General features: G+C 44.7%; 1 protein-coding gene across 2 annotated transcripts in view; it reads left to right on the top strand.

Annotated features, from left to right (window-relative positions):
- The window catches only part of CHAF1B (chromatin assembly factor 1 subunit B), a 322,331-nt gene that overhangs the window by 226,823 nt on the left and 74,144 nt on the right, over nucleotides 1-21,364 (top strand). For both annotated transcript variants that reach the window (XM_078656876.1, XM_078656877.1), the window contains exon 8: nucleotides 17,851-17,944. In XM_078656876.1, coding sequence (XP_078513002.1) covers nucleotides 17,851-17,944 — 94 coding nt within the window. The remainder of the gene's footprint in view (nucleotides 1-17,850; nucleotides 17,945-21,364) is intronic.

Here is a 21,364-nt window from a genome sequence, read left to right as displayed (position 1 = left end):
CTGTTATTCATAACACTGTCTTGGCAGGCTTCTTGCTGACGTGACTGCAGCATTCAGTCATGAAAACAATATTTCAGAAAGTGGTTTCAGGCTCAACCACAAAAAAAGGGCTCAGTACGATATTTATTTAAAAGTGCACAATGCAAAATGCAAAATACATGGGCCTTCATTTTAGCTTAACGTTTGGGAGACTTTGATGACTCGACTTGCAGGACATGTTTGCAGAGGCCTAGTGATTCAGGCCACTACGAGAAATATGCATGGGTGACATGCACATTTATGTAACATAGGGTTATGTAGTGGACATTTTGGTCAAGCAAACTATCATTTTCCTCAATACGCTTCCATTAGGATACACTTATCCGCCATAGCGGCTTATCTCCAAAACAGGCAGCATCTCTCTGTCTTCAGGGTGCCTGCCATTAAAGTATTCCTGGAAGGGCTGAAGCGGGTCATCCCTCCCAGGACCCCGCCAGCTCCAGTGTGGAACCTCAATGTGGTGCTCACCAGATTGATGGGTCCCCCATTTGAACCTCTGCATTCATGTGAGCTGCAGTTCCTCACATGGAAAGTGGCTTTTCTCATTGCCATAACGTCTCTAAGACGTGTTAGTGAGCTACAGGCGCTCACCATCCAAGAGCCATTTATACAAATTCATTCAAACAGGGTGGTGCTGCGCACTAACCCCAAATTTCTCCCTAATGTGGTGTCGCAGTTTCATGTCAATCAAACTATCGAACTGCCCGCATTCTTTCCCAACCCAGAAACGGTAGCAGAAAGGATGCTCCGACGCTTGATGTCAAAAGAGCGCTTATGTACTACATTGACAGAACACAACCTTTTAGAAAGACACAGCAACTCTTTGTTGCCTTCGCAGCCCAGCACAAAGGCAACCCCATTTCCAAAGCAGGAATAGCCAGGTGGATCGTTAAGTGTATTCAGATTTGCTATCAGAAGGCTAAGCGCACTTTAACGGACCCTCCCAGGGCACACTCCACACGGAAGTTGGGGGCCTCCATGGCATTCCTGGGTAACATTCCTTTGGAAGACTGTGGGGAAGTGTGGCTCACTGGTTAGAGGAGGCAGACCTGGAAGCAGAGGTCAGCCCGGGACCAGGGTTCAATTCCCGGCTCGGCAGGGTCTTGAGTCCTAAAATGTCCATGGACTCGACAATTCTAGCTCCGGTGCCTACTCGATTCACGGGTTCACACTCTGCGACTCTGGGCAATAGCTTGCTTAATCTCCACAACGGCCCCTCGCGGCGGGATGCCTGGCTTTCACCTTGCGGATACCCTGCCAGGGTTATCTCACAGGGGAATACCAGGACGGGTTCCCTAAGCAAGCGCTTAGAGACCGCTTGGTGATTTGCGCTATATAAATTCCTGTACATTTACATTTACATTTACATTTACATTTGTAGGGCAGCCACATGGTCTACACCACATACGTTTACCAAACATTACTGTGTAGATGTGCATTCCAAACAGCACGCAGCTGTAGGACAGGCTGTTCTTAAAACACTTTTTCAGACTTCTGCAGCTGGCACGGGCGGCCGCCGTTAATGGAGGGACTGCTATGTATTCTATGCTACAGATATGAATCTAGCAGCCCACATGCCTCGAACTGAATATGCTACTTACCAGTATGCATCTGTTCTTTGCATGTAGGGCTGCTAACATTCATATCGCCCGCCCTCCTCCCCGGCGCCCGAAGCGGCTGCAGACTTTTCTTACATTTTATCTCTAGCATGGCCATCACTTTCACTGTTAAACTCCATCTTTGCCACAATGGCTAAAAACAATCTGGGGATGGAGTCGATGCCCATGCGCACTGTAGTCCAGGGAAGGAGCCACCTATCTCGTGATACATCGAAGACTCTTCCAGGACAACAATGTGCAATCATCCGGACCCAACACTAGGCGGCGATCTATGCTACAGATATGAATGTTAGCAGCCCTACATGCCAAGAACAGATGCATACTGGTAAGTAGCATATTCATTACCAGGACGCACCGCTGGGCAACGGCAGCACGTCTCAGCCATACTCACTCTAGGGGGCATTAATACACTGTGAATAGGTCTAAGGCCGTGCAAAGCCAAAACAGCGGTGTTTGCGTTGTTGTAAATAAATGACAATAATTGTTATGCCGTTACACATCTTAATCCATGACAGTTTAGAGCAATGCCCTCTTTGTGCACCATGTGCTCTCATTTAGTATAATAAATCAGTGTATCCTTTGTGTGTAAGAACTTCCCAATCATGTGAAATGTCCCCATAACCTTGCCCCTCCACCACCCTCCATGTCCCATTCGCCATGTGACGAGTCTGGGCTTTTCATGATTCTGTTCCTCGTCTTGGTTTATAAAAAAAAAATTACATTGAGCTTCAAGGCACTGTCTCTCGCCTGGTCTAACAATAGAAAAATCCAAATTATGAAGCTTTGGGGCTCATAGCAGTTTGTTCTGTTAATTGTTCCTGTTAAGACACAAGCAGGGTGGAGCTGGGGTGGGGGGAAAGGGAAATCTTCCTTTAAGAGCAAATGTTTCAATCCTGGGAACAATCTCGGTTGCATTAGATATGGCAAAGGGTGCATGTGTGTGGTAGAGACAGGGCTCGCTTATGGACAGAGCACACCAGGCTGGACAAACTAGAGCCTGGGATCCTGCTGAAGTAGTCGCACCGGAGACTGGGTGGGCTGCCTCAATGAATTTGATGAGGGTAGGTTAGTGTCTGGGGATGAACAGATGGACGAATGGATAGATAGTCAGAGGGGTGGGTGTGTGCCTGAGGCGGAATGGACAGACAGGGTGATGAATAGATGAGTTTGCTTGGTAGTGTTTGACTAGATGGATATATAAATGGGTTGGTTAGGGTAAACTGGGATAGAGGAATAGATCTAGGCAGGGAGTGCATAGCAATAAATCGCTTGCTGATGGTTAGTGGATGGAGTTGGGGTGGTTTTCGATTGGGTGGGTGAAAGAATGAAGTAATCTATGGGTGAATGAATGGATGGATTGATGGGTGACTAATGTGAGGTGAACTGATGAGTTGGTTGTTTGAATTTGGTTGGAAAATAGGTGAATGTGGAGAGTGGTTGGGCGATGAATAGATGGGTAGTGGATGGATTTGAGTGGGTTGGTTGGATGGACTTATGGGTGAACTGATAGAATACTGGATTGACTGTTCAGACAAGCATATTCTCCACCCTTTGATTCATGGCTATTTCTGTACGTTCCAAATTTCCTGGTACTTTTAATGAAATACTGCAATACTGCTGTCATGGAGTTTATTGTAAAGCGTCTATTTCAACGTTTGCTGGTACAAACGCATAGGTACATGGAGGGAAGAGATGTGTGTACTACTCCATCTAGCTCCCTCATACTAAAAATGTTGAACCATATTTAAAAGGCATTGTAGGCTTATTATAACAAATCTAAAATGCATAAGAACCCCTCATGCATACAGTACATGTCCCTTCTTTGCACACAACAGGCTTCATCGGTCTGAGGCACCAGTTGCTTTTGTAATGAAGTGGATATCGCCTTGTTACTTCGAGAGGCCTGCAGTTTTATTATGTACATGGTTGTAAAAGTGAATGGGGAAATGATGTGGCGTTATGGCCAGAGCTGCAAGCTTGGGAAGTGGAGAAGTATGTTCGAGTCTCAGCATTGGCTCAATCTTCTGTGATTCTGAGCAAACCCTTTAATCTTCCCTAGCCTAAATGTGAATGTCTCCTTGTGCAAGTTATCTGGTGCTCATAGAAAGTGCTCGGTTTCACACTATGTATAATAGCAAAAAAATGCTAGTTAATTTTTGTTACTTTGACAATGGCAAGTCCTAATAGTGTGACTCGTGCTCATGTAAAGCGCCCTCATACATTCCAGTCATGTTTGCACTTTTTAAAAAGAAAAAATAGTACTTCAATAAAAGTGGATGGGCACTAAACGTAAATCAATCTATACTTCGGTCATGTGCCGCACACAAACAAGGAAGTGATTCTGGAAGTGACAGCACTGCACGTGCTGTCGAATCATAAGTCAGCGAAGAGTGATAAAGTTGTCAGGGAATGGTAAATAAATAATGGCTGCCTGCAAGCTCAACCTAAACAAGCATTGGCCGCACGCGTGCGTATGTGCGCGCGCAGTCTGCTCTTTTTCAAAGCACACACTCGTGCTTGTGGCGAGGCGCTGCGCACCCCGCAAGCTGTATGCCGCCACAAGCACGAGTGTGCTTGGAAAAAGAGATGTACGAAGGCTAAAGGTCTCCTATGCAGCGCATGCGCGCTGTGTAGGTGAGACCTAAAAGGGGGGCTCAGTGAGCCTAGTGTTAATGTCGGAATAAGAAAGCCAGAAGAACCAAACAACAAATTGTTATTGAACTAAATGCGCTGCTGCCCCCATAGATGCATTAAAATGTCACTTATCCAAAATATAGACACACTTTTCGACTTCTGATGTAGAATTAAAATCCTTGGTCACATGTTGATGAAGATGTCCCACTCTGGATCTATTTGGAGGTGAGACAAAACCAGGTTTGGCCGCAGTGGATAATTGAGGTGAGCCATTCCTTGCAAACGTACTTTAGACTCATTCTGCTTGAGGGTCTCAATGAACTGGTACAATTCTCATCTTCACTCAGTGGTAGGTTGAATAATGCCTGATGTGGAAAAATGTTTACTTCCACCATAATTGATTACCCTGGCTGTTCAACATCAGTCTATTCTGCAAGTTGTAGCTTAGCAAGTTAATCAGGCTCGCCCGAGGAAATGCTGGTTTAGCCAATTTCTTAAAGGTATGTTGATGAGAGTTTTGTACGGCAGAAAATAAGTGTAGATCTGATGTTGAAGGAAAGGTCTTTTGGAGAACTTTAATAACAAAAAGCCTATTCATACCCTGTTGTATAATATATGATGTGTAGCCAGATTTCTAGGCCTTCAACCAGATTGCTTATGGTGCCAGAGACTTGGTCCAGCAAAGCCATAGTGTATGATGTTGACTCTTCCTTCTAATGGATATTTCTAACTGCAGATTCCTCACCTTGTGAATATTCCTCCAGGTGTCCGGCTGGATCCATAATCCTTTAAAACAGTACTCTTGCATGCCAGTAGGTTGTCATGTGGCTCCACGCCGATGCCGTTCTGCTCCAGAAGTGACTAGTGGTGCTCCAGAAGTGACTAGCGGTGCTCCGGTAGTGACTAGCGGTGCTCCGGTAGTGACTAGCGGTGCTCCGGTAGTGACTAGCGGTGCTCCGGATGTGGCTAGTGGTGCTCCGGATGTGGCTAGTGGTGCTCCGTATGTGGCTAGTGGTGCTGCATATAAGGGCTACCCATGTGCACTTTCATTGGTTTCTTTCTGCACCTTCAGATGCAGACCTTGAGCTTGTCTTTGGGCTTTCTGACCATTGCTATCCAGTGAGTACTGCAATGAAGTGGACAACTATGTTCCCCAGTATGATGAAGAAGACTGGTATAAAGAACTGTAAGATACCTGTGGTCTGGACACTTTTATTCTGGTCTTGTCTCCGCCTTGTCCGCCCATGAGGGAAAGCACCTTCATTCATAGTTATGCAAATAACGGCAGAAGTTCTAGATTTACAGATCTCCACTGTGGAAGTGAAGATTGATGCGTTAATGGAGGTACTTCGGCCAGGCTCCTATAGAGCCCCTGTTACTTTTTCATCTTCTCTTTTAATGTGGCCATTACTGATAGCCTTCTGGTTACTTGGTCAAAACCATGTTCACTTTCGCCAGTTAATAGGCTGGTCGCTCATTGCCGTAGTCTCACACCACATGACCATGACTTTCTTACTCCACATCAAACGCCAGCTAGCCTGGTGGTAAAGGTGTCCACTTCGCCTGATTGGGGATCTAAATGGAGTCTTTTGGGATACAAATATACTCCTCTAAGAGCCATGCCCTGTGGTCAGTGGATGCCAGCTGCCTTCTAGGCCACTAGTCTTGTGCTCTTTGGGATACTGTGACACAAGTTTTACTGGCTGTTCTGGATAGCCTTCTGGCATCCCTTACCCAGGCTTTTCAAGACTGTTGTGATACAGCAAAGTTTATCATACCTTCTAGCTTTGAGATTACAGACTGCTTCATTTAAGCACTGGACACCAGTGTGGCTCTTTGGTGCCACGCCTGAATGAGGTCTACAGACGTCTCCAGGGAGGTCCAGACATCATTACTGGGCCTGCTGTTTGATGGCTCTCACCTTTTTCATGTGAAAGCGGACTCTGCATTGTAGTGGTTCAAGGGGAACAGAGCCCCAGCATGTCCCTTGTGCTCCCTGAAAACTGTTCCAACAGCAATTTCACCCACTGTGTTGCTACTGTAGTGGTTTTCTATGTTACCAATGCCAGACTCCTCCACCAGCCCAACAGGCCTTTCAGTCCTTTCGTTGCCGCAGTTCTTAGAGACAACACCAGGACAGCAGGGACAATGTGCACATCAGTCCCCTGCATCAGCATTTGCAAAAACGCTTTAGTTTGAGGCAGACACCCTAACAAATGCAGGATTCAATATTTCCTTAAGTGGTGACGACCCATCACTAGAAAGTGGGTCCTCCAGATTGTGCATCATGGTTACACCCTACCATTTCTTACTGCTACACCTTCCACCACCCTCAGGGCGACTGATGGAGATCCATCTTACAGGTGGGAAGCATAGGCCCTGTAGGCCAAAGGGACCACAGAGGGGGTTCTGACCTCAGAGGTAGTATGTGTGTGTTAAATTCACTACTTTCTTGTGCCGGGAAGCATTGAGGCTTTCGTCCTATTTTAGACATTCATCTTCTCAGCGCCTTACTGCGGAAAGGCAAATCCAGGGTGACCATGCTAGCCCATGTCCTGTCTGCCTTTGATACCGGAGACTGGTTGATCAACAATCACAATGCATTCCTAAAGCAATTACAACTCTTCTCTTTCTGACACTATAGGCCCGGTGTTCTCTCTCTGTCACCTCTTCTGCAGTTGCCAGCGCTGGGACGCCCCTTAGCTGGGGCAGCTGCGCGCTATACAAAACTCATAACATAACATGGTGTAGGACCCTCAGAATGCTTATTTTCATATGCCTGTCCTGCAGGCCCTCAGTTGATAACTGCAGTTCATGGTGGGCTAGAAACATTTCTAGTTTACAGCGCTCCCCTTTGCCCTCACAAGTGCCCCTCTGGTGTTCATGAAAGTGATGGCGGTGGTTGCAAGACACCTTTGGAAGTCAAGGGTACCAGTCTCCCTACGTAGACAACTGGATACTGAAGGCACGGTTGCCCTCAACAGTTGTCAGCCATCACCAGACATGGGCGAACCCCTTAACATCGTTGAAGTCCACTATCAACTTGCTGAAATCACATAATTCCTTTGCAGATGCTGCCATTCATCATAGCTATTTTATATATGGCGTGGAGTGTCTAGGACATTTAATCTATGATCCTGATATTTCAGCCTCGATCCTGAGTCTGAATGTATGATTCTGAGGCCCCTGAGGTTGTTGACCTCATGCATTATGCTAGCCAAACCTATCAGGTGGCAAGTACGTGGTCTGCAGTTGGACCTCACATTACAGTGGGCACAGTATTAGGTGAATCTGACTGGTAGTATCCAGATTGGAGGATACTGCACAAGTTGTAGGCCCCTCTCCTTATCCCCTCCGCCCCACCCCCGAGCTAACAGTGCTCATGGATTTATCACGGTTGGATTTGGGAGGCCACTTGGTAAAGGTGTTGAGATCAGTGGCTTCTGGTCTCCTGCAGACACTTACCTGCACATGAATTTGTTTGAGTTGAGGCTGATTCCATTGATGAGGAAGGCCTCCCTACCTATCAGAGGATGGTTGGTTCAGGTGCTCATCCACAACACCGCATGTAGTACTGCAACAAGCAGGGGCAGGGTGGTGGTTTGGGCCCTGTGTCAGGAGGTTCTGCAGCTCTGGTAATGGCGTGACTGTCAAGGATTTTCTCTGGTGGTACAAACCAAGCTAGGACGGATAAACTCTGCTGCAGACACTTAGCAGATCACAAATGACAGTTGCACCTGGCTTCTTCCAGCAGTGGGGAAACCCTGGCTGAATCTTTTCTCCACCCACAAGAATGTGCAATGTCAGCACTTCTGCTATTTGGAATTTTCAAAGCTGCTGTCGTTTGAAGACCCCTCCATCTAAAGTAAAGCTCAGGACTTCTGTATGCCTTCCCGTCAGTGTCTCTCCTGCCCTAAGTTCTGAAGATTGGGAATGACTGGGCCCAAGTTATCTTAGTGGCACCGGATTGGGCCAGTGTATTACCTGGAACTCCTTGGTATGAGCATCTGTCCTCCGAACAAGCTACATAATCTAGAGGATCTTCGATCATATCAGTAGGGGAAGAGTGGCACCTAGGTCTTCATAATTTGCATCTCCATACTTGGAGATTGAGCTGCAGCAGTTGATCTCCTTCGTTCTTTGCCCTGAGGTCATTGAAGTCCTCTCAGAAGCCATATGTTATTCTACAAAATTAAACCAGTTGGGACAATTTATTCGGTACTCAACAGATTGACCGATTGCAAGGAAAGTTGTCTGAAGTTTCTTTTGTTCTCTGCCCAGCCCACCATTGCTTTGGCCACTGTTAAGGACTACTTACCAGCTCTTTTAGCCGGATTGGCATTTATTTAAATCCCCTGTTGTGATGAGATTTTTGAAAGGTATTCCACCATTTGTTTCCTTTCAAAACAGTTTGTGATGGTTCAGTGGGACTGAACATAGTTCTGACTTTTATTTGAAGTGAACCCCTTTTGAGGACAATTGTCCTTTGTGACTTTTGGCGTTGAAGGTAGTCTTTCTCATCGCGACATTGGCTAGATGTGTAAATGAGCTGCAGGCTCTTTCTGTCAACTCTCCCTAAACAACTTTCTTCCCAGAAAAACAAAATTGGTCACTCCTTTTCATGTCTGGCAGGCTGTCATCCTTCCTGCATTCTTTGCTCCACCTCCTCCCTCTAAGGAGGAAGAGAGACTCTCTTCTTTGGACCCTGACAGGGCAATAAGCTTTTATATCGATCGTATCAAGAACTATTGAGTGGATGATTGACTTTTTGGAGAGGTTTCGGAAGGAAAGAAGGGCAAGGCAGTTGAAAAATGAATAGTCTCTTGATGGATTGTTCTCTGCATAAAGATCTGCTACGCACTGGAAAAGAAGCAGCCTCCCATATGCTTGCTGGTTCCCTCTACCAGGACCAAAGCTGCTACAACTGCATTAGCTCACAAAGCCCCCGTCCTGGACATTTGTGAGGCAGTTACATGAGCGTCGGTACACATGTTCCCAAAGCGCTACTGCCTCAACAATCAGGTCTGTGGAGAGGGGTGTGTTGACCGCTCGGTCCCGTTGGACTTTTTGGTGTGAGCCAGTTCACAGACCCATCACTTTCGGACGTACTGCTATGGTGTCTAGTCTAAATGTGAGGAATCTGTGGTTAGAAGTTTCCATAAGAACAAGTTACCTGCTTGAGAAGGATAACTTGTTGTTCTGATGGCATGGAAAGGATGGGATTTAGAAAAGATTTCATAACCCTAATTAAGCGTATATATTACTCGCCTACTATTACATGCAATGGTTTGACATCGTCAGACGTCAATATTTATCGTGGGACAAGACAAGGTTGTCCATTGTATCCATTGTTATTCTTCTTGGTCCTATAACTCATCGTTACTGCTACACTACAAAACACAGATATAACCACTGCTGGATAAATTAAACCTTCCATTATGCAGATGATATTCTTTTGACTGTTTCACATCCAAAATGTTCAGGCACTTCATTTAATTTTCACTTCTGACCACTTTCTCATCCTTTTCAGGTTATAAAAATAATTGGTATAAATGCGAACCTTCACCAATAACTACAATCACTACCATTGCTTCTATTGGTGTTCCCTCTTTTAAATGGAAGCATTCCAATATAAAATACCTAGGGATGCTTCTTAATCCTGGCTTTAAAAAAATGATGAGGAATGGTCTTAATCCTATTATTGGTCAGATTAAAATGGGTTTTTAACAGTGGTCTCTTTCAAATTTATCTATCTGGGGTAGAGAATACATCATTAAAATGATTGAGGTTACTAAATGTAACTATTTTGGGAATAATTTCTGTAGGAAAGTACTTCTTTTTGACATGGTCACTCCCACTTTTTGCCTGGTACATGATGTGATTTTGACTGAGTGCGCTGGGTTCCTGCGGACCCGGTCCCCAATGCCAGATATTTCCTATAACTGTGCAATTGCTCCCCCATTTGGCAACACATTTAGCACCCTCTATACGTCCCTAGCAAATGGTACCCAGGGCTTGCGGTACTAAAGAGGGTCACCTAAGGGCTGTAGCACAAATTGTCACCCTAAGGCCCCCTCACCAAACTCATGCATGGCTGCTATCGCAGGCTACGTGTTTTGGTGCTGACCAGTGAAAACACAACCTGACACACATCCCTGTGTGCTATTTCCCCTAACACTGCTTGTAGTACTTGTAAGTCACCCCTACAGCAGGCCTTACAGCCATGAGGCGGGTGCTTAGTATTACATGTGAGGGCCTACCTGCATGAGCAGGTATACACCTGTGCTGGTCAGTTGCATTACTGCCAGTGCAAGTGTATGAAGCTGGCTCTTTATGTGATATGTCAGTCCTCTGATCTACCATAGAGTCCAGGGGTTCCCTTATGAGTGAACAGGGGCTGGCTGTGAAATCCCAAAGTGCTCTGTTAGGGGGTAGTGTGGTCGAGTAGCGTTAGGATTAATACAGAGGATTGCAAGACATCTGTAAATACACATAATGATCAGAAGCTGACACACCCAACCCAAGAAGAAGATCCACACCAATTTATGAAAATAGCAAGTATCTATATATGTTTAGGCATCAGAGAAAAATAGTTCAGGTAAGTATGTTTGTAAATATAAATTCCTTTCACTTCAATGAGTGGACAGTGAACTTTTAGAGTTCCTCTATGAAAGGAAGAAAACGTTCTGCAAATGGGTACAATACAGCGACTTAAGGGACCAATCTCCAGGAGCTTAGATGAGTGGTGGACAAGGTCAAAGGCAGCACCAGCAGTACACCACCAACAGCACGGGGCAGCCGAGGCCAGTATGCAAAACCGCACATGGAGCCCAATATGTGTCTTTGGAGATCGGTCACTGCGAAAAGAGACTGAAGGCTCTGGCTGGAAGGCTAGTTGGTTTGAACAAACAGGAAGGTTCAAGTTTTGCAATGCTCATGGATGTAGGAGCACCTGGAGCCCTCTTCTCTACGGCCCGGGGGCAACGAATGCATAGGTGAATTTTGGCATCTAGATTTCTTACTGGGAGCAGTCGGGGGGGGGGGGGCGGGCCTGCATGTGTAAGCTGCAGGTGACGTCAGTCCATGAGGGGTGAAACGACGATGGACTCTAGCTCTGGAGGACTTTGGAACCTTTTTGACACAGTTGGCCCACTTCTAATCGGGCAGGGCATCGGGTGCAATGGTTGCTTCAGTTGTTGGGTTTTGGCGGTTCCGTAGGCCTCAGAGCAGTTGCTTTGGAGCTTATGCAGGAGATAAGGTCCGCTGTTCATGGGTTGTCTTGGGTCTTTATCAAATGCGGGCAGTCCTCCCAAGGTTCTGAAGTCGACTTTGGTGCAGTTTTCGACAAGAGATTCAGACAGGGGCAGGGTAGGTACCAAGTCATCTGTTTCCTCTCTCCTCTCTGCTTTTGCAGCTCTTCTATGTCCTCTCTCTTTTTAGGTTGTCAGGATCTGTTTTTCTGGTGGGGACTCCTCTAAATACTGAATTTAGGGGTGTTAGGTAGAGTGTATGGTAGTAGCCAATGGGCTACTGACCCTTGCGGTTCCTATGCCCCCTACATGACCACTTTCTATGGGAAATGGGCATAATCCTGTCCCAGAATTCCCAAGTATACCACCACAAAGATGCCTATATCTGAAAAGTCATGTCCATCTCAGTGTAGCCCATCTCAGTGGTGGTACTAGCCTGGAGGTGGCACACCTACCAGACAGGCTATTTTTCCCACCTGTCCAGGTGCCAAGGGGGTCCTGGACAAAGGGGACGGCTTCCTCGCCTGTGAGGAGAGCTAGAATTGTATTTCAAAAGCAGCAGCTCTTTGAAGCTTGCCGGCCTGGGAATGCTAACCAGTTGGTCATCCTGTGAAAGAGAGTGTTGCACCCTCTTCCCTGACAGGCTTTTGTTCTGGTCCTCCTGAGAGTGGGGGCTTTCACCCTAGGAGGTCAGAACAGCGTCTCGGTTGGCAGGCTATCAGAAACCATCCAGTGAGCACACCAGAGGCTGGTAGAATTTCAGGGGGCAACTCGAAGGTGCCCCCTGCTTGCATGTATTGGTAAATCGATCACTGGAATCGGTGTGGGTTTATGTATGCGAGATGTTTGATACCAAATATCACTATTTTCAGCTAGCCCATCATGTCGCTGGGGAGTTTGTTTTCACCAGTGTCCAGCCCAGGTTTTAAAATGGCTTCCCTGTCCTCTTGCACTGGCAGTAAAAAGGACTGGCCAGCACAGGGACATATCTGTTCATGATGGTATGTCCTCACATGTATTTTTCAGCACCCTGCCTTAGGGCTGTCAAACCTGCTTTAGAGGTGACTTACAAATATCACATTTAGTGTTGGGGGACATGTCGCACAGGGATGTGTGAGGTTTAGCTTTTGTCTGCACCAACACGTGCAGCCTCCAATGGCAGCCTTGCATATGCTTGGTAAGGGGTCCTTTAGGGTGACACAATTGGTGCTGCTGCCCTTAAGGACCCTCTTTAGTACCACAGGCACTAGGTACCAGGGGTATCATTTCCTAGGGACTTGTAGAGGGTGCTAAACGTATTGCCAATTGGGGGGAAAGAACTATGGCACTGGGGACCTGGTTAGCAGGGACCCAGCGCACTTCACATCATGTACTGAGCAAAAAGCTGCAGGTGGTCAAGTCAAAAAGGACTACTTATCCTATGTAACCCCATCTCTCTCACCCAAATGAAAGAGGATAAAGCTAACCTTCTCCAAGAGACCCATCTAAGTGGAAGAACCTGGAACAGCCATCTGCATTCGCATGGTCCATCCCAAGTTTGTGTTCCACTGGAAAGTTCATACCTGGTAGGGAAATGGATCACCTCAACAGTTTGGAGTTTTCACCTTTCATTTACATTACCCATCTAAGAGGCCTGTGGTCATTTTGAACAAGGAACTGAGAGCCAAACTGGTATGGCCTCAGCTTCTTCAGGGACCAGACCCTGCAAAGGCTTCCCTCTCAATAGCACTGCAACGCTGCTCTCGGAGTAACCTCCTGCTAATGACAGCAACAGGTGGATCATGGCCATCATCACTGAACATGGGACAGGAGCGGTCTATCCCAAATGCGAGGCATCTGTCTGTACTGTGAACTGCTATCTATAATCTGGAGCTTTCAGAATGGGTGCTGAGCACATTGCTTTCTTCAGTGTCAAAAGCCTTTTGACAGCTCACTGTCCAGTACACTTTCTTTGGCAACTTCTTGGAGGTCGATCCTGTGAGTGGGGGGTGGGGGGGTGGCCTAGGGGCACAAAGGACACAAACCTACTCACAAGCATCCTGTAGCACCCAGCCAAGCTGACTTGACTCTGGGTGGTGGGAGCTACCAAGTCCACAATTGTCTGGATCTTGGGTTGTAAGGGTTGAACCTGGCCTCCACCTACCAACGAGGTAAAATTGATTTCACATGTGCCCAATGACTGCCTTTTGTCCCACTGTCTATAGTGGAGGCATAAGTAGAGTGGCCCTGAAATTGTGGGCATGATCAGGCATTTATGCCAAATCCTAGTAAAGTGCTTCATTGTCTTTTACAAGAAAGCAGCAGGGAAGGTTAGTAGGCAGTACGTAGCCTCCCTCATAAGTTTAGATTCTCAAGCTGTTGAAGGACAGCCATCAGTAGTTTTATCCAGCAAAGCTGTTTGGCTTCTAGTAAGTTTTAGTCTTGCACTGAAAATTACTCCTTATCTACAAGTGCCAGAATAAACTGGGTTTCTAGAGGAGCTGTTTAGTCCCTACCGGTTACCCACACTATATTAACAGAACTGTGCGGAAGATGCAGTGAACACTGCTGCCTCTTTCAGTTGATCAGCTACAGCTTTCCTCTCTGAAGTCTTCAGGTTAAGTCCGAGCCAGTGGTCTTGTCTTTGAATTATAGCTGCACTTTCCAAGTGGGACAAATTACTGCTACTAGAGTGACATCTTTAATAATGACGACACCTGCACGTTTTCTTTTACCGTGCTGTGAACCAGCCTCCTCTCTGGTAACAAGTGTTCAAACAGGTGTGAAGTCTTAAGGATGGGTCTGGGGGCTCAGTGCTCTAATGAATTCACTCCGGAAGCCTGTATGACCCCATGGCCACAGGTACGAATCCTGGCAGGGACACTCCTCCTTTCATCATTCGGAGGCTGATAAAATGAGCTCTGTAGAGGTGGGTAACAATAAACACCCACATCTGCGCCAGGTGTGAATATGCGCTTTACAAATCAATGTTTTAGGTTATGTAGTGCGAAAAGCCAAGCCAGCTTGCTAAAGAGACAGCCGAACCGACCTGGCGTCTGCAAGTTCATCATGTAATTACATGCTGGTAACACAGGGCTGTAGTCAAAATATTAGTGTCTCAGATCTTGAACTACTTTCTTCTGACTTTCAGCCACAGTGTGCTGCGATTCTGAGGTTGTGCCATTCATTCATCGTAGCTTTTCATTAGATTTTAGTTCCTGCATGTTTTTCTCTTAATGGATGTCCTGTGTGCCAATGCCCATATTTGATCTCTGGTACTGGTTCATTTTGATGGGTGGTAGATTTTTTGCTATAAGTAAGATGTTGTGATGACATTCCCAAATGTACTAGCTATACAAAGCACTGCATTTGGAAAGGGTAACAGAGAAATGGGGGATTAATACTTCATTTGACCATTTCTTCGAGAATATATGCTTTTACTGTACAGTACATATAGACGTCAGGTCTGTAGTGTTCCATAGTTGTTTAAGCAAAATCTTTAAACTTTAATATGTGTGAAATGTATTCATTTTAAAGCCCTGGATTGTTTGCAATGCCCAATAAAAAACACTACCGTATGTAATAAATAGACCTTGCACTTTTCTAGTCATGTCAATATTTCTTTTGTATCCCGGCACTACACCGGCATCCTTATTTCTTCCTATCTTTCTTCCAACATAAACACTACTTTTGGAGCGATTTGTGCGAAATACAGAGAGGGGCGTAAAACCTATCTCGACCCTGCCCTGGTACCAAGGCTTGGCTGTAGGAAGACTGTGTGCGCGGCTGGAAATTCAGTCTCCATGGTTGAATTGTACAAATGCACTCCTACATCACAGTACCACCACGTTGTTTGATTATCCAAAAACAAGTTACTGTACAAGCAACTGGTCCTGATCTTCAGATGCTTAATAAGGGGCTCCCTGAAGTACCACTTAGCATATCTAGAGAATGAGGTGCCATAACCTATGTTACGCCCCCCAAAAAAATCATCAAATTGTACCCATGCCACCTTGTGCTGTAACTAGGTGTTGTTCCTTTTTAGGTCGAGCCTGGGCGGCGAGGCATGCAGTAGTGGAGTATGGCTTTGAAGCCCTGCCCACTCTGGGCCCATATTTTTAATTGGCTTATGTCTTTGTCCTTCGTAACGCTGGCTTCCAAGTCGTTATTCGGCTTGTTAGTCCCTCCTTGGTACCGCCTTATCTGCATTATAAGTTGGTGAGCACAATTTACTTTAATGCTCTTCCCCTATTCCACCCACGACATCGCAGCATCCGCCCGCTTTTATTTTAATAGTAATTATAGTAGCCGTGCTTATTTAATGTACATTTCAGTCTGCTTTCACTTTAGCGGCCGCCCTTATTTAATTACCAACGCTGCTGCTTTCACTTTAGCGGTCACGCTACAGAAGGTTTTGAAAATATTTTTGATCACTTTGGGTGAGAGCACCATAAGTGCTTTCGCTTTAGTGTTTTGGCGAACCCGGATCATACCAGACCCCCGTAATAGTCCCGCAACGCCTTGCCTCCAGAGATCGGACCGAAGAAAACCTTATGTTGCCGTTCTTTGTTCTATCAAACACTGATTCTACATCCGCCGGGGCGAACGACTCTGCGAAATGCTGCAGGATCCAGACCCTTGCGGAGGATTCCCTATCTACCATGCAACCACGCTTCATTATCGAGATATATTGAACAGTGGACATCATACCCGGTTACTGCTTATTCTGCCAAGTACCTATTTAGACCCGTACATCTCTTCATCCTTGAAAAATCACTGCCCCTTTCTCATTCATTAATATTCACTGCCCCTCCTGCGTCCCTGTCATGATGAAGACCCTCTAGCAAGGCCCCATCCTACACCTGCATCAAACTGGGTCGAAACGTCGACACTTCCTCTACCCTCAGCCTTTCTCCCCATATTCCATTTGTGGATTTGTTGCTTAGGCATGAGTTTGTTATATTAATTTATGAATTCCCTAATTATTAGTCTTTGTCAATTTATAGTCAGTAATTTTACATTGAGGTCAAATTGGCCACTGTTTTGTCACTTGTTCAGTTTTCCCACACTTTCCACATCACTACCCTTCCCTTTCCCTTCCGTTAGGGGCACCATTTATGTTTAAATATTGATGTATTTTATGAACAGGTTTCTTTATTGAATATTTGTACACGTTGTGATTAAAAACAATGTTGTGATATTTTCCTTGTATTTAGTTGAGATATTATTTAATTTTAGCTTATTTGCTTTTGTATCTGGGACCACTCTGTTTGCATCATTAATTCACCCAGGTCCCAGCGACTTATTGGGTTAACCTGTGTTTCTATAGCACATTCGCTTTAGTGTTGGCTGCACCCCTTTGTTTAGATACTCATCACTGTAACCTGAATATGTATCCAGCATCCAAAAAAGAGGCACCGCCAACATTAAAGTGCTCTGCTCTTGCATTTGGGAGAGTTTGAGGTCTTGGCATTAAAAATAATATATCTTAAACGCTCACGAATGCCAGACCTATTGCATTGAAAATGCTTGTTACTGAGACCACTGCACTTCTAACTTTGTTCCCCATGAAATGTGTTTAGTCTGCAGAATGTAAAATCGCTCTTGACAAACACTTCCTCCTACAAGGATTATCTTCACTACCATGTCCACACACTGATCTGTCAAAGTACGGTTGAATGTATGTAGTAAATGGAACAAGTACAATCACCATAATCCACCAGATCTATCATCTCTAGACACCCTCCCAAAATTAAGACATGTTCTGTTGCTATGTACATCATTTCCTATCAAAAAGCTTTGTTATATACAAATAAAATTTAAAATGCTCCAACCCTAATGGATCCTTGGTGCACTCACTAATAGGCCACTATCCTTATGTGCGCCCTTCCAGAGGACTCCGACGTTAACCTCTTATTTGTGTTGTCTAGCGCTGGTTGTTGCCTAGTGTCATACTACTTAACAGAAGAGTTTTATGTACAACGTTTTAAAGGTGCAACTGTGCATGCATTCAGGTGTCTAATCAGGGGTCTAAAGTGATGTATAAATGCAACTACAATAAAATGTCTGGCACATGTTGCAGATGTTTGGCATAGACCACATCATAACTGCAGTCACAATGTTTTGAGCACCACTGTGGCATATATGTTCTTCCTGGAGAACAAATGCAGCTCAGAAGTATTTAGTTTCATATCAGTTGAGCATTCACCATGGAGATTTTCAGTATTTTTGGATTCTTTGAATGCATAGGTTTGTCTCCTTGAGTCCAAACACCATCCTCTTTCTTTACGTACCTCTTTAAGGCGAATCAGATCTATTTTCTGTTACAGATTAAAAGCTACAGGATGTTTCATGATGACAGCATGAAGTCTTTCTTTCGGAGGCTTAGTTTTACTCCAGATGGCTCACTACTTCTCACACCAGGTATGGAAATTAAATTCTTTAATATTTTAGTCATTAACCATCTTACACTTGACCGTAGCAGTAATAAGGGCAGCCACACAGGGCAATATCCTGTATCAGTATACCAATCTTTAGCTTGATATTTACCCAATACTTTGTAGGTAGTCCTTCATTTTCACACGTGATGCCAGTTCTTAAATAAAGATCTCAAAGTAAAAGATCTAATTGAAAACTGCAATTCTAATTTATAAATTCCAGTGTGGACACACAAGCAAGTACCTCCAAAAAGATCAAATTGCATATCCCCGCACAAATCCTAACAATGCTACGTTTGTGTGTATGAATATGCTATTTCTGTAGCGCAAACCGAGCCAAAAGATCCACTAGAAATAGTTGGCGTGTCTGCAAGAGAAGTAAGAGTGCTGGTTGAGATGGCTTTGCAAATGATGCAGCTGGTAATGAAGGGTTGGTTGCATGAGGAGCCAATAGAGTCCATTAGGATGGTGGTGATGTGATCATAATTCTTCAGGCCCTGGATTAGACTCGCCGTAGTGTAGGTGCCCTTCAGGGGTGCTAGTGTGGATTCTTGAAAAGCTATGGAGCTGTGCGTTGCCGCGAACTAGTTGTGGGCGTATGAAGGCATGAACAGTAGTTCTGATTTTATCTATCTATCTATTTATCTATCTATCTATCTATCTATCTATCTATCTATCTATCTCCTAAACTCCCTCCCGTCCTGGAAAGAGGATGAAAGCACTCCAGGTTTGACAAAAGATGTTTTATTCTTCACACGGCAACGAAGAAAACAGACGCGTTTCGGACAGTAGTCCTTCCTCAGTGTCGCCGGCATTAAGTCAATGACTCTTATTTGAAGCAAATCATAGAAACAAAAGGTGGACTATAAATACATACACCATCTAGTTTTAGCGTTTTTTTTGGGCGTTTCTAGCAGTGATCAAGAATTGGGTTAAACTTGGCAGCCATATTGGACTATGCATAATAACAGCGGATATATATGCTGAGTAGAATTGATACATATCGTGATACTCTCAAAGCAGTGTTTCCATATATATCATTACAAAATTGATAAAACAGTCATTAGCATAGTACAGACTGATTAATTACCATTGCCAGAAATTTTCATGTATATCGCCGTGGATCGGCGTTGCACTGGCAATAAAACCCAAGAGAAATAGTTCTCGTAGCCCAGTTGCCACAGTTGCTTCCAAAAACATAGGAGATACAAACAATCTAGCCGTGGATCGGCATGGCTCCGGTAACATGTGAAATGTTATCCGGAGAGTAACAGGTAAGGTAGCACATCAGATGATATTTACAAATCAACATTGGAATCATCATGCAAATTCTAGATATGTATAAGAAAAAAATTAAGCTAATCGAATAGCAAAATATCTATATATGCATATATTCTTATTCAAGTATTGGTTGGAATGACCTAGTTCTATTTCATTTGTCATTCTGATCACATCAAGTCAATATGAATCATTCACTGAAGTGCTAAATTCCAAACAACAATTAAAACCAAAATTCAGTTTTGCGAAAAGAGAGGTAAAGGAAGAAATGAAGAGTTGTAAAGGCCATACTGTAAGTGATATGTGGTATCAGGAATTCATCATACGAGTTCCAAACTAGGGGAAGTAAATAAATCGCTTTAATTATTCATTTACCAAGATGTACTGTCAGTTCTTCACCTATGTTTAGTCCCATTGGGTGCTTGGTTTGTAAATCAATAATGAATCTGGATTCAAGCCTACGGAGACGGAGTAATCTGTCTCCACCTCTGGGATTAGCAGGTACATGGTCAATGCCGAAATAGCGTAATAGCTCCCTATTACTTCCATGTTTCTCGGCAAAATGACGTGCCACAGGGTAAGCTGGATCTTTGTTCATGATAGCCCTTTGGTGTTCAAGTATTCGTAGCTTCACGCTGTTTACAGTGCTTCCGATATACTGAAGACCACAAGGGCATACCAAACAATACACCACAAAGGGTGTCGTGCATGTGATAAATTTGTTTATCATTTTGGGTTTATTTAATCCTGGTGCATTATAAGATAGGGTCCTTCTGCTCTGATCGCAAGCTTTGCACTTGCCACACGGAAAGAAACCTTTCATTTCCTTCAGTGTGCCTGTAGATTTAGGTGGTAGTGGCATAAGATGACTTTGTACCAGGGTATCTTTGATGGATTTGGACTTCCTAAAGGTTATGAGAGGTTTCTCTGGAACATCTTTGCCTATAACAGGATCTGTTTTTAAGATGTGCCAATTTTTGTTCAAAATTTGTCGTAGATGCGAGACCTCATCTGAATATGTAGTTATCAATCAAATTGTTTTTGGAGTCTGCATCATCCATAGAGCGGGGCATTTGAGTGAGGAGTTGTGGTCTGGGAATTCTCAGGACTCTCTTATAGGTGTTATCAAGGAGAGTTTTATCATATCCTCTTACTAGAAATCTAGTAATGCTTTCTTGTGCCGCTTTAATGAATTCAGACTCCAAGGAACAATTCCGTCGAAGTCTCAGGAGTTCCCCATACGGGATGCTCCGAATCAGACTGGAGGGATGGCTACTCTCATAATGCAAGGTACTGTTGCCAGCCGTTGGCTTGCGATAAAGGCCTGTTTCCAGTTTGCCTTGATGGATATAGACTCTTAAGTCCAGGTAATGCACCTCCTGTTTGCTGATATCAGCCGTGAATCTAAGATTCAAATTATTGGTGTTTAGATCTGAGATAAATTCCTCAGCCTGTGTGGAGGAGCCCCTCCACACCAGGAAAAGGTCGTCGATATACCGACGCCAGACAACGACATGACCAGCCCATTTGAGGTTTTCACCTCTTAGGGCAACCTGCTCCTCCCACCAGCCTACGAAAAGATTCGCGTAGCTGGGGGCGAAGCAGGTTCCCATCGCGGTCCCATTCAGTTGTTTAAATAGGGCATTCTGAAACAAGAAAAAGTTGTTAGTCAAGCAAAATTGCAGACATTCAATCAGAAATTGTCCATGTAACGCATATTTGGCTGGTCTCGTGTCTAAAAAATGTCTGGCAGCCTCTACACCTTGTTCATGTTCTATACATGTGTAGAGACTGGTTATGTCTAAGGTAATCAACAAATATGATGGATCCCAAATGACCTGATCGATTTGTCTGATGAAGTCTTTGGGGTCTTTCACAAACGAAGGCAGGGCATTGACAAAAATGGACAGAAAGGAGTCAATGTAGATTGATAAATTCTCGGTTAAGCTCCCTTTGGAGGAGACGATGGGTCGTCCAGGAGGATTTTTGCAGTCTTTGTGTACCTTCGGTAATTGGTAGAAGGTGGGCAATACAGGTTCTGGATTGCGCAGAAACAAAAACTCGTCTGTATCCAACATGGATTTATTGCGCCATTTTGTCAACAGGAGATGGTACAATCGGATACTTT

Source organism: Lissotriton helveticus, chromosome 8 (assembly GCF_964261635.1).
Source record: "Lissotriton helveticus chromosome 8, aLisHel1.1, whole genome shotgun sequence".
In the NCBI taxonomy this organism is placed as follows: Eukaryota; Metazoa; Chordata; class Amphibia; order Caudata; family Salamandridae; genus Lissotriton; species Lissotriton helveticus.
This window is presented reverse-complemented; position numbering and strand designations above follow the sequence as displayed.